The sequence below is a fragment of the Podarcis cretensis genome (assembly GCF_951804945.1).
Source record: "Podarcis cretensis genome assembly, chromosome: 9".
NCBI classification, from domain to species: domain Eukaryota; kingdom Metazoa; phylum Chordata; class Lepidosauria; order Squamata; family Lacertidae; genus Podarcis; species Podarcis cretensis.
Genome location: NC_137178.1, coordinates 885,457 through 899,122, shown reverse-complemented (window position 1 = coordinate 899,122; position 13,666 = coordinate 885,457). Strand labels below are relative to the sequence as shown.

The window sequence follows — 13,666 nt, the reverse complement described above, 5'->3', positions numbered from 1 at the left end:
TGGTCTCTTCCAACTCTAGGATTCTAGGATTCTATGATTCTTTAGTGGGCCACAAGATTCACTCTTGTTCTTGGTAAATGATCAGAAAGAAGAGAGCAGGAAGGAATTTTTGGGGGAGCCTCCCAGGTTTTTATCTCCCCCTCCCCACAGGTCAGCTATGACAGGGAGGGAGGGACACCCACCTGCCAGTCACCTGATGGGTACGACCAGCTGGGATGAGAGCCATCCTCAAATATGTGAAGGGCTGCACCATAGAAAACAGAGCAAGCTTGATTTCTGCTGCTCCAGAGGGGACGACCCAATCCAAGGGAATCAAATGACAAGAAAGGGGAATCTGGCTAAATATTAGGAAGAACTTCCTGGGGGTAATAATAATAATAATAATAATAATAATAATAATAATAATAATAAAAAAAAAAAAATGTTATTTATACACCGCCCTCCCCGGCCAGAGCAGGGCTCAGGGCGGCTAACACCAATAAAATCGCGGTAAAAACGTAATGGGGGGGGGTCCAATTTAAAATACAGGTTAAAATGCAATTTAAAATGCAGCCTCATTTTAAAAGTCAAAACCATAAGGGGAGGGAAACATAAGGGTCAGACTGAGTCCAAACCAAAAGCCAGGCGGAACAGCTCTGTCTTGCAGGCCCTGCGGAAAGATGTCAAGTCCTGCAGGGCCCTGGTCTCTTGGGACAGAGCGTTCCACCAGATCGGGGCCGCTACTGAAAAGGCCCTGGCCCTAGTTGAGACCAATCTAAGAGCTGTTTGACAGAAGAACAGTATTGGGAGAGCGCAGACTCTCCTTCCTTGGAGGCTTTTAAGCAGAGGTTGGATGGACCTCTGTCATGGATGCTCTTCTTGAGATTCCGGTATTGCTGGGGTTTGGACTGGATAGCCCTTAGGGGTCCCAGTACTACGATTCCTTTGCATCACCAAACACTGGAGAAGAAAGGGCACCTCTGTGTCTCCCCCAGGGGCCCCCGATCCTCAGCTGAAGGAGATCCCAAGAGCCACGACAGCCCCTCTGCTTCTGCAGGAGAAGCAGGCACAGCCCCACTCCCCCCCCCCCCCAGGGAAGGGGAACGTCAAAAGAATCACGGCAGGAAAAAGCTGAAAGCCTGAGTGAGCCAAGCCCTGTTTGCGCGTCACATGCTCCAGTCAGCATCTCATCATGCGCCAGAACACCACATGCTCCAAAAATAACTTTCCCAGTGCTCTCTCGGATTCATCGCTATTTGGCTTGTGGGGAGACCAACAGCCCAGCAGCCCCCCAGGCCTGGATCTCACGGGTGGACGGGACTGCAGAACCGGCACCAAGACAAAGAGCAACTTCTCTCTCTCTCCCTTCTCTCTGCGCCCTTCAGGACGCTCTTCGTCAGACATGGCTTCTCAGAAATGCACCTTGAAAAATGCAGCTCACAACCCAGCAGAGGGTGGCTCTCACACACACACAACCCGAGGGGTCCGCAGCGCACTTCTGCAGGGTCCACAGGCCCACAACTGAAGGGGAAGGTGGGAGATCAAGGTGCCCTCCACTGTCAGAAACAAAGAAAGGCTCCCTTCTGCACTCGAGTGCAGCTGTACCGATCGAAGACGCTGGAGGCGGAAAGGGCCTCTGCATGCATGTCCCACTTCAGATATTTAGGGCAGATGACAACACAGGTTCGGCCACCCTGCCTGAGCCACCAGGGAGCAGCGCTCGGCCATTTCCCCCCAGCATGCTCGGTACAGCTGCATCGGAGTGTAGAAGGAAGATTCCACTTAGCAACTTCCCCATGTGGTGGCTGCAGTGGAAGAAAGGCCACCTGAAGGATTTCTGCCTCGGGACAGAGAAGGGAAGCGTAAAAGCAGGGCAGCGGGACTGACGCCATCACCAAAAACCAAACCTGAGATCTGGCACCCCGTTCTTCCCAGTACCCGGGGACAGGACTCTGCCCTCAAGGCGGCACAGAAGCTGCCCATGGACTTGGCCAAACACTTCTGCCTTGAAACACCCCCCAAAAAGATGTGGTCATTAAACAAGTTTCAACTTGACGGCAGCCCAGCATTCAAAGCCAAACCCCAACATCCGACCACCTGCAGAAACACGGCATTCAGTACTGCCATTCCAGAGCCCACTTGGGGGACAGAGGAGAATCTGCAGTGCTCAGAACCTAGATAGGACCCTCAGAATGACCCCCCAAGCCCCCTTGACATCTGAAACACCCTGGGGGGATCTCAGGGAGGAGGTGCCAAGGAAAGGGGGCGGTGCAGAGGTTTGGCCCAAGCTGGCAACCCGCCTCTGAAGCCCCTCCTGCCGGAGCCTTGAATAAGGCGATGGCAACACAGAGCCAAGCGCCCACTTGGAGACCAATGGCCCAGAGTGTCCTGGGACGCCCCCAAGGCGGCAGGACCTAGAGAGCGCCAAATCTCACGTAGCCACAGGTTACACCAGCAACTCCCCAAAGCCCCAAACTACCCCGTCTGCTCTTCGCGACCTTGCTCACCTTTGCCTTTAGATCCTCGGAGAGGCCACTCTGGCCCACGGGCACACCATACCCAGGGGTCATGATCCAAACCTGCCACATCCCTAGGCACAGGTCAGCCGGAGCAACCAAGCAGAGCCTATCTGCCCTAGCAGATTTCCAGTGGTACCTCGTTTTGCGTCCGCCCCGTTTAGGGTCCATTTAGTCCAACGTCCACAGCAAGCCCAGAAGTACCAGAATGGGTTACTTCAGGGTTTGCTGCTCGTGCATGTGCAAAAGCGCTAAATCGTGCTTCGCGCATGCACAGAGAGGCGCTTTGTCGAGTGTCCGGGGCTCCAGAACGGATCCCGGATGCAAAAGGAGGTACGACTGTACTGCCCAGTTACACACCACACAACCCACCCCAGACCTTTGCAATGGCTCCAAAGAGATCTGTGAGCGTCGCAGGCAGGATCCCCTCCAGGGACACCTGGAAACGAAAGCTGGATTTCTGCTCTGAGGGTGGCTAAGCCTCCCCCCACCGCACTTGCTCTCAGTGGGATACGGAGCGATGCAACTCCCCAGAAGTTTAGGAAGCTGACGCGGGTCTCAAATTAGTTTTCAGTTCATTGCTGATTTTTTTAATGTTTTAAATTGTTGTTTTTCACCAGTTTTGCTTTTGCCAATAATTTTTTTTTCTCTTTTACTCTCGATGCAAACCACATGGAGGTCATTGTTGGTTTTTGCAACCAATTAGTGTATAAAGGTAAAGGTAACCCCTGACCATTAGGTCCAGTTGCGGACGACTCTGGGGTTGCGGAGCTCATCTCACTTTACTGCCAGAGGGAGCACCGCAGTGTACAGCTTCTGGGTCATGTGGTCATGTGACTAAGCCGCTTCTGGCGAACCAGAGTAGTGCACGGAAACACCGTTTACCTTCCCGCCAGAGTGGTACCTATTGATCTACTTGCACTTTGACGTGCTTTCAAACTGCTAGGTTGGCAGGAGCAGGGACCGAGTAACGGGAGCTCACCCCGTCGCGGGGATTCGAACCGCCGACCTTCTGATCGGCAAGCCCTAGGCTCAGTGGTTTAACCCACAGCGCCACCCGCGTCCCTAATTAGTGTATTCTTTTTTATAAAATAATCATCAATTAAGAGGAGCGGCGTGGAAAGTGACAAGGAGGACGTTGTTCATGTCATGGTCAGAACCAGGTTTTTTAGCATAGCAGAGCCGCTTCCTAGGACGGCTCCGTTGCCGCCTCGCTCTGCTTCCGACTCTGCAAGCTGCTCCAGCCCTGCCAAAAAAGAAACCTGGCAAATCTGAGCCTGGCAGGGAGGAGGGCAGGAGGGCAGAGTCCGACCGAAAGGAAGTAGCCAGATACCTCACTTCCTCCTTGCAGCTCCACGCAGGACCCTCCAGCAGCAGAGGCGCCCTGGGGAGATCTGCGGATCCTGGCCCTGCGGATCCCCGTTCACCCCGAGTCCTCCTTGGCCCCTTCGCCCTGGGGGAGCTGCCTGCCTGTCTCCTCTCTCCAGACCCCCCTCAAGACCTGCTTCAGCAAAGCCTTTCTCCACCGCAAGCCCAACTGCTCCAGCGCAGCCTCCTCACCCCAGTTCTCCCCCACCAGACCCACTTAACGTGGGCAGGAGGCCCGTTCCACAGGCTCCGCGCCCCCTGCTTCTTCCAAGTCCTGCCCGGAGCCCAGCAGGCACAACACAGAGGGCCAAGATGCAGCAGCACACAGACCGGGGGCACGGACCTGCCCCTCCCAGCGCCACCCTCCTCCCTGGCAGACACAGGCAACACCAGCAGTGGGACAGAAGCTCTCTCCCTCCCACCCCCAAAAGCCGCGCTCCCCGGCCAGCCTCTCACCTGGGCTTGGGGGGCATCTCCTTGGCATCCTGGAGGCTGAACCAGCTGCTACTGCTGTTCCTGCTCCTGCCCCTCTCTTCTCCGGCCGCCACCACCACCCGGGGGGACGGCTCCCCGCTCTTCCCACCGCCCTCTTTGCTGCTCCCCCGGCGGAAGAAACCCGTCTTGGAGAACCTCTTCTCCTCCTCCGCTTCCTCCTCCTGCTGGGGCCGGACCCTCCGGACCTCCCCGGAGAAGACCATGGGCGTGGCGATCTGGATGGGCTTGCTCTCGGCGTGCAGGGCGGCCGCCGCAGCCGCAGCCGCTGCCTCCTCCTCCTCCCTCCTGGCCCTGACTCGGTGCTTGTTGAGGGCGATGGTCTTGACAGACAGCTTGTCCTCCTCCTGGGCCGCCAGGATGGGAGGGGAGGGGATGAAGCGGGGAGGGTCTTTGGGGGGCGCCTTTGGCAAGATGCCGCTGGACCAGGGCGGCAGGTCCGGCTCGGGGGCGGCCGGGGGCTCGGATCCAAAGGCCTCCTCCTGCGGCTTGCTGGCGGCGACGGCAGGGGCTGCGGGGAGGAAGGAAGGCTTTGGCGTGGGCTCCTCGCAGTAGATGTGGCTCCCGTTGATGCACAGGGAGGACCGGGAGATGGGGTCGTTCTGGGGCTTCAGGCTCTGGGTCGACTGGGAGGCCTCGTCGCTGAAGGCCCTCTTGTGGGTCAGCTTGGGGGAAGGCAGGAAGTCTCTGACTGGAGAGGAAGACAGAGGAGGAGAAGGGTGATTGGTGAGGCCAGCCGTCCGCATCGCCCACAAGGCCCCCCAACCCCCTCTGGGTCTGCCCCCTTCCGGCTCTTGAGCCACAACAGATCCTGGAAGAGGAGAATGCATTACAGTCATACCTCAGGTTAAATTTGCTTCAAGTTGAGCATTCTCAAGTTGCGCTCCGCGGCAACCCGGAAGTAATGGAGCACGTTACTTCCCGGTTTCGCCACTTGCACATGCGCAGACGGTCAAATTGCCGTCACGTGCATGCGCGGAAGCGGTGAATCGCAACACACGGAGGCAGGTTGATTTGCTTCTGGATGTGAACAGGGCTCCAGAACAGATCCCGTTCGCATCCAGAGATACCACTGTACTGTATTTTAATATTTTCTTGGAAGCTGCCCAGCTGGGGAAGCCCAACCACATGGGCTGGGTATAAATTATTATTATTATTATTATTATTATTATTATTATTATTATTACGTGCCAGCCAGAAGCCTCGAGGCACCGACTGCCCAATCCCTAAGCAGACCCCCTTCCAAGCCCTGTTCAAAGTGCTGGGAGAGGGTCTCATGGAGCATTGGGAGAAGAACCAACAAAAAGCCCTTTGGCAGCAGGATCAGGCCAAAGGGGGCCCATTTTGTCCAGCATCTCGTTCCCACAGGGGCTGAGCCCAGTGCCACAGAAGCACAGGAACCTCCGGAGAGCATCTGCTGCTGGATCAGGACCATGGCGCTTCAAGGGTGCATCCTGCTCTCACGTTGGCCGACTCGATGCCCAAATGGCAAGCACCAAAGCTGGGCTCTCCCCACCTGTGATTCCCAGAAGCTGGGGCCTGATCCAGCTCTCCTTATGCCCCCTACAAGGTCACATTGCGTGTTTACTTCCGAGGTGACCAAGGGTCTGGAAACCGAGCCCTATGAGGAACCGCTGAGGGACTTGAAGATGCTTAGCCTCTGTTTCCTGTGTTGCAGGGATCAGACCAGATGATCCTTGAGGTCCCTTCCTTTTTTATATATATAAATTTTTGTTAGTTTTTTAACATATCATTCTCAGCAGTAATTAAACATACTTTTACATCTTATTCAATTTTTTTGACTTCCATCAGTGCTGTCTGAAAATTTTCCAATCTAATCTCTTAGTATGCATTTCTCATTTTCCCAGTTACATTTCAAACTCCTAATCAATATCCCTATCTTTTCCTACTTGGTAACACTTCACATATTTCTCCTTACAAAACTTCTTGTAGTCCTACTAGCGTAATTTGTTGATTACAGTTGCTCTTCAAATAATCCATATACTTCTTCCAACCTTCTGTCAATCTCTGGCCTTGAGGTCTCTTCCTACTCTAGGATCTCTCAAATACCAAGCGCCTGCCTCTCCCCACCTGACCTGACATCATCACCAGAGGCCTTTCTCCCTTTTCCTCCACACAGAGAGGTCTGGAGGGGGGGCCACATGAGAACAGGCCTTTTCAGTGGTGGCTCCCTGCTTGGATGATGCTCTCCCCAGGGAGGCTCACCTGGAGCCTACACTAACATCTTTAGGCGCCAGGTGAAAACATTTCCATTCAATCTACGGCCTTTTTCACGTGCCTGGGAGGTGGGAGTATAGCTTTTAAAATATTATATTATGCATTTTGCGTTTTTATGTTGTAAACCGCCCCGTGATTTTGGAAGAAGGGCAGTATATCAATTTATTTTATTTTTTTAAAATGTGACTTTTAAGTACAGTTGTACCTCCACTTACGTATCCCTCTGGATACGGAATGTGGCAAACCCAGAAGTATTTTTCCGAGTTCCGCCACATGCACAGAAGCGCTAAAGCGTGCTGCGCGTGTGCACAGAAGCGGTTCCCCGGTTGCAAATTCTTTGGGATGCGGCAGGACCTCCAGAACGGATCCCGTTTGCAACTTGAGGTACCCCTGTAACTGTATTTCCTCAGCAAATTTCTGCACCTTTCTAGGCTCTACTTAATGACAGAATCGCAGTCAAAAGGGCCCCCCAGGGATCATCCATCCCAACCCGCCGCAATGCCAGAATTGCCCTCAGCCAGCTATTCCCCCCGCCCTCCTCCCTCTTACCAGAACGGTCTGTGGAGAAGCTGCTGTGGCGGCTGGGCGAGGGCACCATGCCCACCTCGGAGGATCCGATGCCCACCAGGCTGCCGGCCGAGGAGAGGGTGCTGTCAGAGCCCAGGGAGGTGTTGGACTGGGTGAGGGAGGACTTGCGCAGCTTGTTCTTGAAGAAGAAGCTGCCCTTGGCCTTGCCCTTCTTGCCCGCCAGGCCAAATTCCTCGTCGAGGGCCCCGCTGCTGCTGGGCACGATGGCCGAGGCCGACTCCAGGTCGTACTTCTGCCGGCCCTTCAGCTTGTCCTTCAGCTTCCCAAAGGGCGACCGGGGCTTGTCCTTGATGGACAGGTCAAACATGCTGGCCGTCAGGCTGTGGCGCGTGAACTGGATACTCAGCTGGATCTCCCCGCGCTCCTTCTCCTTCTTGCCAGGCTTGGAGTGCAGCTTGTACCACCTGAGGGGGAAGAAGGAGCAAGAAACGCATGAGAAATGTGCCAGGCCAGGGCCCCGGCTAGTCCCCCATTCCCTTCTCACACACGCCTGTTATCCCCTCCAGGATCCGTCCCTCATGTGCAAGAACTCAAATCTCTGAGCGGGAACATGCCCTCTGGAACTCCCTGCCTCTTGACACCAGGAACCTCAACTATCCTCTTTTCAGAGCCTTCTCAAAGCCTGCCCTGTGGAACACCCTCCCAGCAGATGCCAAGGCAATAAACAACTATTTTACTTTTAAAAGACAACCTAAGGCAGCCCTGTTTAGGGACGTTTTTAATGTCTGATGATGCTGTTTTTAATATTCAGTTGGAAGCCGCCAAGAGTGGGAAACCCAGCCAGATGGGTGGGGTATAAATAAGGGAGTGCGTGGAGGCGGTTGGAGGATGGATAGCTAACAGATTGAGGTTGAATCCTGACAAGACAGAAGTACTGTTTTGGGGGGACAGGGGGCGGGTGGGTGTGGAGGACTCCCTGGTCCTGAATGGGGTAACTGTGTCCCTGAAGGACCAGGTGCGCAGCCTGGGAGTCATTCTGGACTTGCAGATGTCCAGGGAGGCACAGGTCAATTCTGTGTAAAGGGCAGCTGTGTACCAGCTCCATCTGGTACTCAGGATGAGACCCTACCTGCCCACAGACTGTCTCGCCAGAGTGGTGCATGCTCTGGTTATCTCCCGCTTGGACTACTGCAATGCGCTCTATGTGGGGCTACCTTTGAAAGTGACCCAGAAACTACAACTAATCCAGAATGCGGCAGCTTGACTGGTGACTGGGAGCAGCCGCCAAGACCACATAACACCGGTCTTGAAAGACCTACATTGGCTCCCAGTTCGTTACTGAGCACAATTCAAAGTGTTGGTGCTGACCTTGAAAGCCCTAAACAGCCTCGGCCCAGTATACCTGAAGGAGCGTCTCCACCCTCATCGTTCTGCCTGGACACTGAGGTCCAGCGCCGAGGGCCTTCTGGCGGTTCCCTCCCTGCAAGAAGTGAGGTTACAGGGAACCAGGCAGAGGGCCTTCTCGGTGGTGGCGCCCTCCCTGTGAAACACCCTCCCACCAGATGTCAAAGAGAACAACAACTACCAGACTTTTAGAAGACACCTGAAGGCAGCCCTGTTTCGGGAAACTTTTAATGTTTTACAGACCTATTGTATTTTAATATTTTGTTGGAAGCCGCCCAGAGTGGCTGGGGAAGTCCAGCCAGATGGGCGGGGTATAATTAATAAATTATTATTATTATTATTATTATTATTATTATTATTATTATTATTATTATCAACTCCCTGTCTCTTGATATCAGGAGCCTCAACTGTCCTCTTTCAGAGCCTGCTGAAAACACCCTTCTTTCGTCAAGCCCACCCAAGACATATAGGAAGAGGGACACAGCTGCTGCATGAGCCCTTGCATGGTTTGCTCAAAGGCAGGATGCGCTACACAACTGGTTGGCAACCGATCTGGGAGGACTGAAGGCGTTTGATTATTTGTAGAAATCAATTCTTTGTTCCTTGCCACAAGCACCATTGTTGTCTCATTGGCAGCATGTCAGATTTAGTTGGAAGCCTGGAGGTTTTGGCCCCCAGAGTAAAAATTGGCCAGGCGTCTACTGAAGCCCACAGAGGTTTGGGACCAGCTCCAGGAAGTCCCCTTCCCCTGGCAGGCCAAGTCCTGCTACACAAGCCATGAAGCTGGGACACACCCGTGCCAACCTGGGTGCCCAAGACACACACGTACGCCAACCTCGCAAGACCCCAGAGGTCCTGGCAGTTGCTTGCCCCCATCGCCCTCCCAGCTTGGTTGCCTGCAGGGTGCTCTCTGAAACCCTCTGCAGCAGGATTCCCCCAAACTTGGGACGCCAGCTGTTGTGGGACTACAACTCCCATCAGCCCTAGCTAGCAGGGCAAGGGGACAGGGATGATGGGAATTGTAGTGCAGCTGGAGACCCAAGGCTGGGAGTTGAGAGAGCCAAGGCTCTACATGCTTCTCTGCCCACCCCTGCAAGTGTTAGAAATTCCCTGGGCACCAGTGTTGTAAACAAAAATCTGCCCCTTTTTCCCTTATGGGGAACCCAAGAGCCCATATAGAGTCCTTATGTAGGTTCCCTATTGGTAGGAGAGAATAGCAGAGGCCAACCAGACAATATTGAGAAGCAAAGCAGCTAGGAAGCCTGATCTTTATTGATCTGTTGCAACAGGGTGCTCCCCTCACACGCAGGAAAGGAGGAGGACCCAGAACAAAGGTGTGCCTGCCTTTATATAGACATTTAAATTCCCTGCCCTGGAGCTCAAGACCACCCCTCCATACATCATACCTACATCACAGAAGGGGTGTAACCTAAGACCACCCCCCAGATACATCATACCTACATCACAGAAAAGGTAGTCTACAGCAGAAATCTGAGTGCATTTTTTATCTCGACTGACAAGTTACCTGTTTAATGGTCACTTGATTGGATTGCCTGGGGAGCCTGGCCAGTCTTTTGTAATGATAAATACTTAGTTCCTGAGCCAGGTCACAGGCTCACACCCTATTCATATCTTAAATGTGCCCGTAAGGCAGGATTTGTGAAGGAAAAGACAATGGGGAGGCTTTTCCACTTTCCTTTGACCTTGCAGAGAAAACATTTGGTCAGTTACAGATAGGTAGCCGTGTTGGTCTGCCATAGTCAAAACAAAATAAAAAAATTCCTTCCAGTAGCACCTTAAAGACCAACTAAGTTAGTTCTTGGTATGTGCTTTCGTGTGCATGCACACTTCTTCAGATTCTTCAGTATCTGAAGAAGTGTGCATGCACACGAAAGCACATACCAAGAACTAACTTAGTTGGTCTTTAAGGTGCTACTGGAAGGAATTTTTTTATTTTGTTTTAACATTTGGTCAGTTTGGGAATAAAAAGTGGTTTCAGGTTGGTCTTCCTGTGCTGATCTATGTACGTGCTTGGTTGGTACACTTATGAACATTTAACATATATTTAAGACCAGGAGCAGCTCTGACACCTGCAGTTCCCACCTGCAACTGGTCTCCAGAAGCATCGCTGCCTCCGATTGCGGAGACACAGCATAGCAATTGTGGCTGGGAGTCCCCAATAGCCCGCTCCCCGCTTCCTGGGTCCTCTTTTATTTTTATTATTTATTAACAACAGGAGAAGAAGGTGGCGGGCTGGTGTGGGGACTCCCTGGTCCTGAACAGGGTAACTGTGCCCCTGAAGGACCAGGTGCACAGCCTGGGAGTCATTTTGGACTCACAGCTGTCCATGGAGGCGCAGGTCAATTCTGTGTCCAGGGCAGCTGTTTACCAGCTCCATCTGGTACGCAGGCTGAGACCCTATCTGCCTGAGGACTGTCTCGCCAGAGTAGTGCATGCTTTAGTTATCTCCCGCTTGGACTACTGCAATGCACTCTACATGGGGCTGCCTTTGAAGGCGACCCGGAAACTACAACTAATCCAGAATGTGGCAGCTAGACTGGTGACTGGGAGTGTCTGCCGAGACCACATAACACCGGTCTTGAAAGACCTACATTGGCTCCCAGGATGTTTCCGAGCACAATTCAAAGTGTTGGTGCTGACCTTGAAAGCCCTAAACAGCCTCGGTCCAGTATACCTGAAGGAGCATCTCCACCCCCATCGTTCTGCCTGGACACTGAAGTCCAGCTCCGAGGGCCTTCTGGCGGTTCTCTCACTGCGAGAAGCAAAGCTACAGGGAACCAGGCAGAGGGCCTTCTCGGTAGTGGCGCCCGCCCTGTGGAACGCCCTCCCATCAGATGTCAAAGCGATAAACAACTACCTGACATTCAGAAGACATCTGAAGGCAGCCTTGTTCGGGGAAGTTTTTAATGTGTGACATCTTAGTGTATTTATAATCTTTGTTGGAAGCCGCCCAGAGTGGCTGGGGAAACCCAGCCAGATGGGCGGGGTACAAATAATAAATTATTATTATTAATATTATTATTATTATTATTATTATTATTATTTATATTCCAGGCGGCTTTTGCTTTCCCCAAAGGACAGGGAGCCCCACTGCAGAAATCGGTGGCAGCCCAGGATTGGGGGGGGGGGCAGGGACCCAGGAGAGGGAAAACAGGGCAGCAGCTGCCCAGAGGAGCCTCCCGGATAGAAAGGCCTGCCAGGAACAGGGGCAGCGGGTGAGTCAGGGAAAGTCTTTCCACCCAGAGGACGGTGGAGACCCAGCGCCGCCAAAACAAACATGTTGTCCGGATCTGCCAGGCTGTGTATCTTGACCAGCAGAAACACAGCTCTCTCCAAGAGCAGCTACACCAGATTCCCCCCGCCTTTTCTTTTGTTTGTAGCAGGAGACCACAGCTCAGGTCTTACCACGTGCAAAATGCAGACTACATCCAGGTTCCGTCCCCTCAAGAAAACAAGCACACCCACCAGGCACCAGAAGTAGGAACGCAAAGTCAGGCAGGTATTTGATTTATTTGTATAAGACAGGTCCGCACACTTTTTCAGCAGGGGGCCGGTCCACTGTCCCTCAGACCTTGTGGGGGGCCAGACAGTATTCTGAAAGGGAAAAAATGAACGAATTCCTATGCCCCACAAATAACGCAGAGATGCATTTTAAAGAAAAGGACACATTCTACAGTCATAACTCGGGTCGCAGGTGCTTCAGGCTGCATCTTTTCAGGCGACGGACCACTGAAACCCGGAAGTACAGGAACGGGTTACTTCCGGGTTTCAGCAGTCGCGCATGCACAGAAGCGCCGAATCACAACCCGCACATGCGCTGACGCAGGTTGCGAACGTGCATCCTGCACAGATCACATTCGCAACCTGAGCGTCCACTGTACTCATGTAAAAACATGCTGATTCCCGGACCATCCATGGGCCGGATTTAGAAGGCGACTGGGCTGGATCCGGCCTCTGGGCCGTAGTTTGCCTACCCATGGTTTAAGAGAACTGCCACCCCCCTGGACCTTTCGGCCCCTTGCAATGGACGGATCCTTGTCCTGCTGCCCCCAGAGACTTTGGCCCGGCTCAGATGCCCCAAGAAGGCAAACACCCTCTTGAAAGGGAATCGACCCCCCCCCCAAACCCCTGCAAATAAATAATAAAACCCTGCAAACGAATTGCTTTCCGTATGTGACAGTTTGGCTGCATTGCCTGCAAAAGCCAAAGGGGGTGGGAGGGATGAGGGGCGGTTTTGCAGTGCTTGGAACAGGGTCTCCTCCAGGCCTGGAGGCAACAACTGTCTGGCGGGGGGGGGGGTCTCTTTCTCTTCTCTCCCCCCACGGCCATATCCTGACTTAGAGCATCTGCTGCCTCCCCTTTGGCTCTGACAGGATGGATGCTTCTGGGAACAGACCAGGGTGGGGGGAAAGCAATGGGTTTTTTTTTATTATTTAAATCGGATTTTAAAAATACAGTAAAATGCTTTTGCACGAAAAATCTTTCTAAAGATCATTTTCTATTTATGGTCCAAAGGCTAGTCATCAGGAAATAAGGGTTTGTTTTAAGTTTTTCATGTGTGCTAAAACTCAGTCTAAGTTGTTGTTGTTTTTTAATTGTTTAACCACATCAGTTAACAAACATGGCTACTTATGCTGTAATGTTATTGTTTCAGTTAAATAAATTGTTATAAAGGAAATGATTATTTTTCTCGTTCTAATAAAGTATAGCAGAAAAGCCGTCCAAATATAGCTAGCTTATGAAACCCCACGATAATTTCATAATTATCTGTCTATGCATTTCTAATACCAAATCAGTAACTTTTGATATAACTGTAAAAACTACGCTGAACACCTATTATTCCAAAAATAATAAACCTTCATCTGTTTGTCAATATTAAGATTCTACCAGCAAGAATGAGTCTTTCTGTAAAAAAAAAAAGAAGAAAGTCTTACTGACTCATGATTTAAACCGAGCTGAATCGAATCCACCCTGGAACAGATCCCAGTTTGCAGAGCTCTGGGGGGAGGCAGAAACAGGTGTCCCTCTGCGGATTCCCTCTGCCCCAGGAGCAGCACTGCGGGGGTCTTCCCTGCCCCTTCCCTGCGCCCGCTTCTCTGCTTGGCATAAACACCCAGAGC

General features: G+C 52.5%; 2 protein-coding genes across 2 annotated transcripts in view; one reads left to right on the top strand and one right to left on the bottom strand.

Moving 5' to 3' along the window:
- The window catches only part of RAB11FIP5 (RAB11 family interacting protein 5), a 61,880-nt gene that overhangs the window by 26,954 nt on the left and 21,260 nt on the right, over positions 1-13,666 (bottom strand). Inside the window, exons 2-3 of the mRNA XM_079990695.1 lie at positions 7,143-7,585; positions 4,320-5,046 (exon numbers count right to left, since the gene is read on the bottom strand). Of these exons, the coding sequence (XP_079846821.1) occupies positions 4,320-5,046; positions 7,143-7,585 (1,170 nt within the window). The remainder of the gene's footprint in view (positions 1-4,319; positions 5,047-7,142; positions 7,586-13,666) is intronic.
- WDR54 (WD repeat domain 54) overlaps positions 3,608-13,666 on the top strand; it is a 307,575-nt gene continuing 297,516 nt past the window's right edge. Inside the window, exon 1 of the mRNA XM_079991061.1 lies at positions 3,608-3,611. The gene's annotated coding sequence lies outside the window, so the exon portion shown is untranslated. The remainder of the gene's footprint in view (positions 3,612-13,666) is intronic.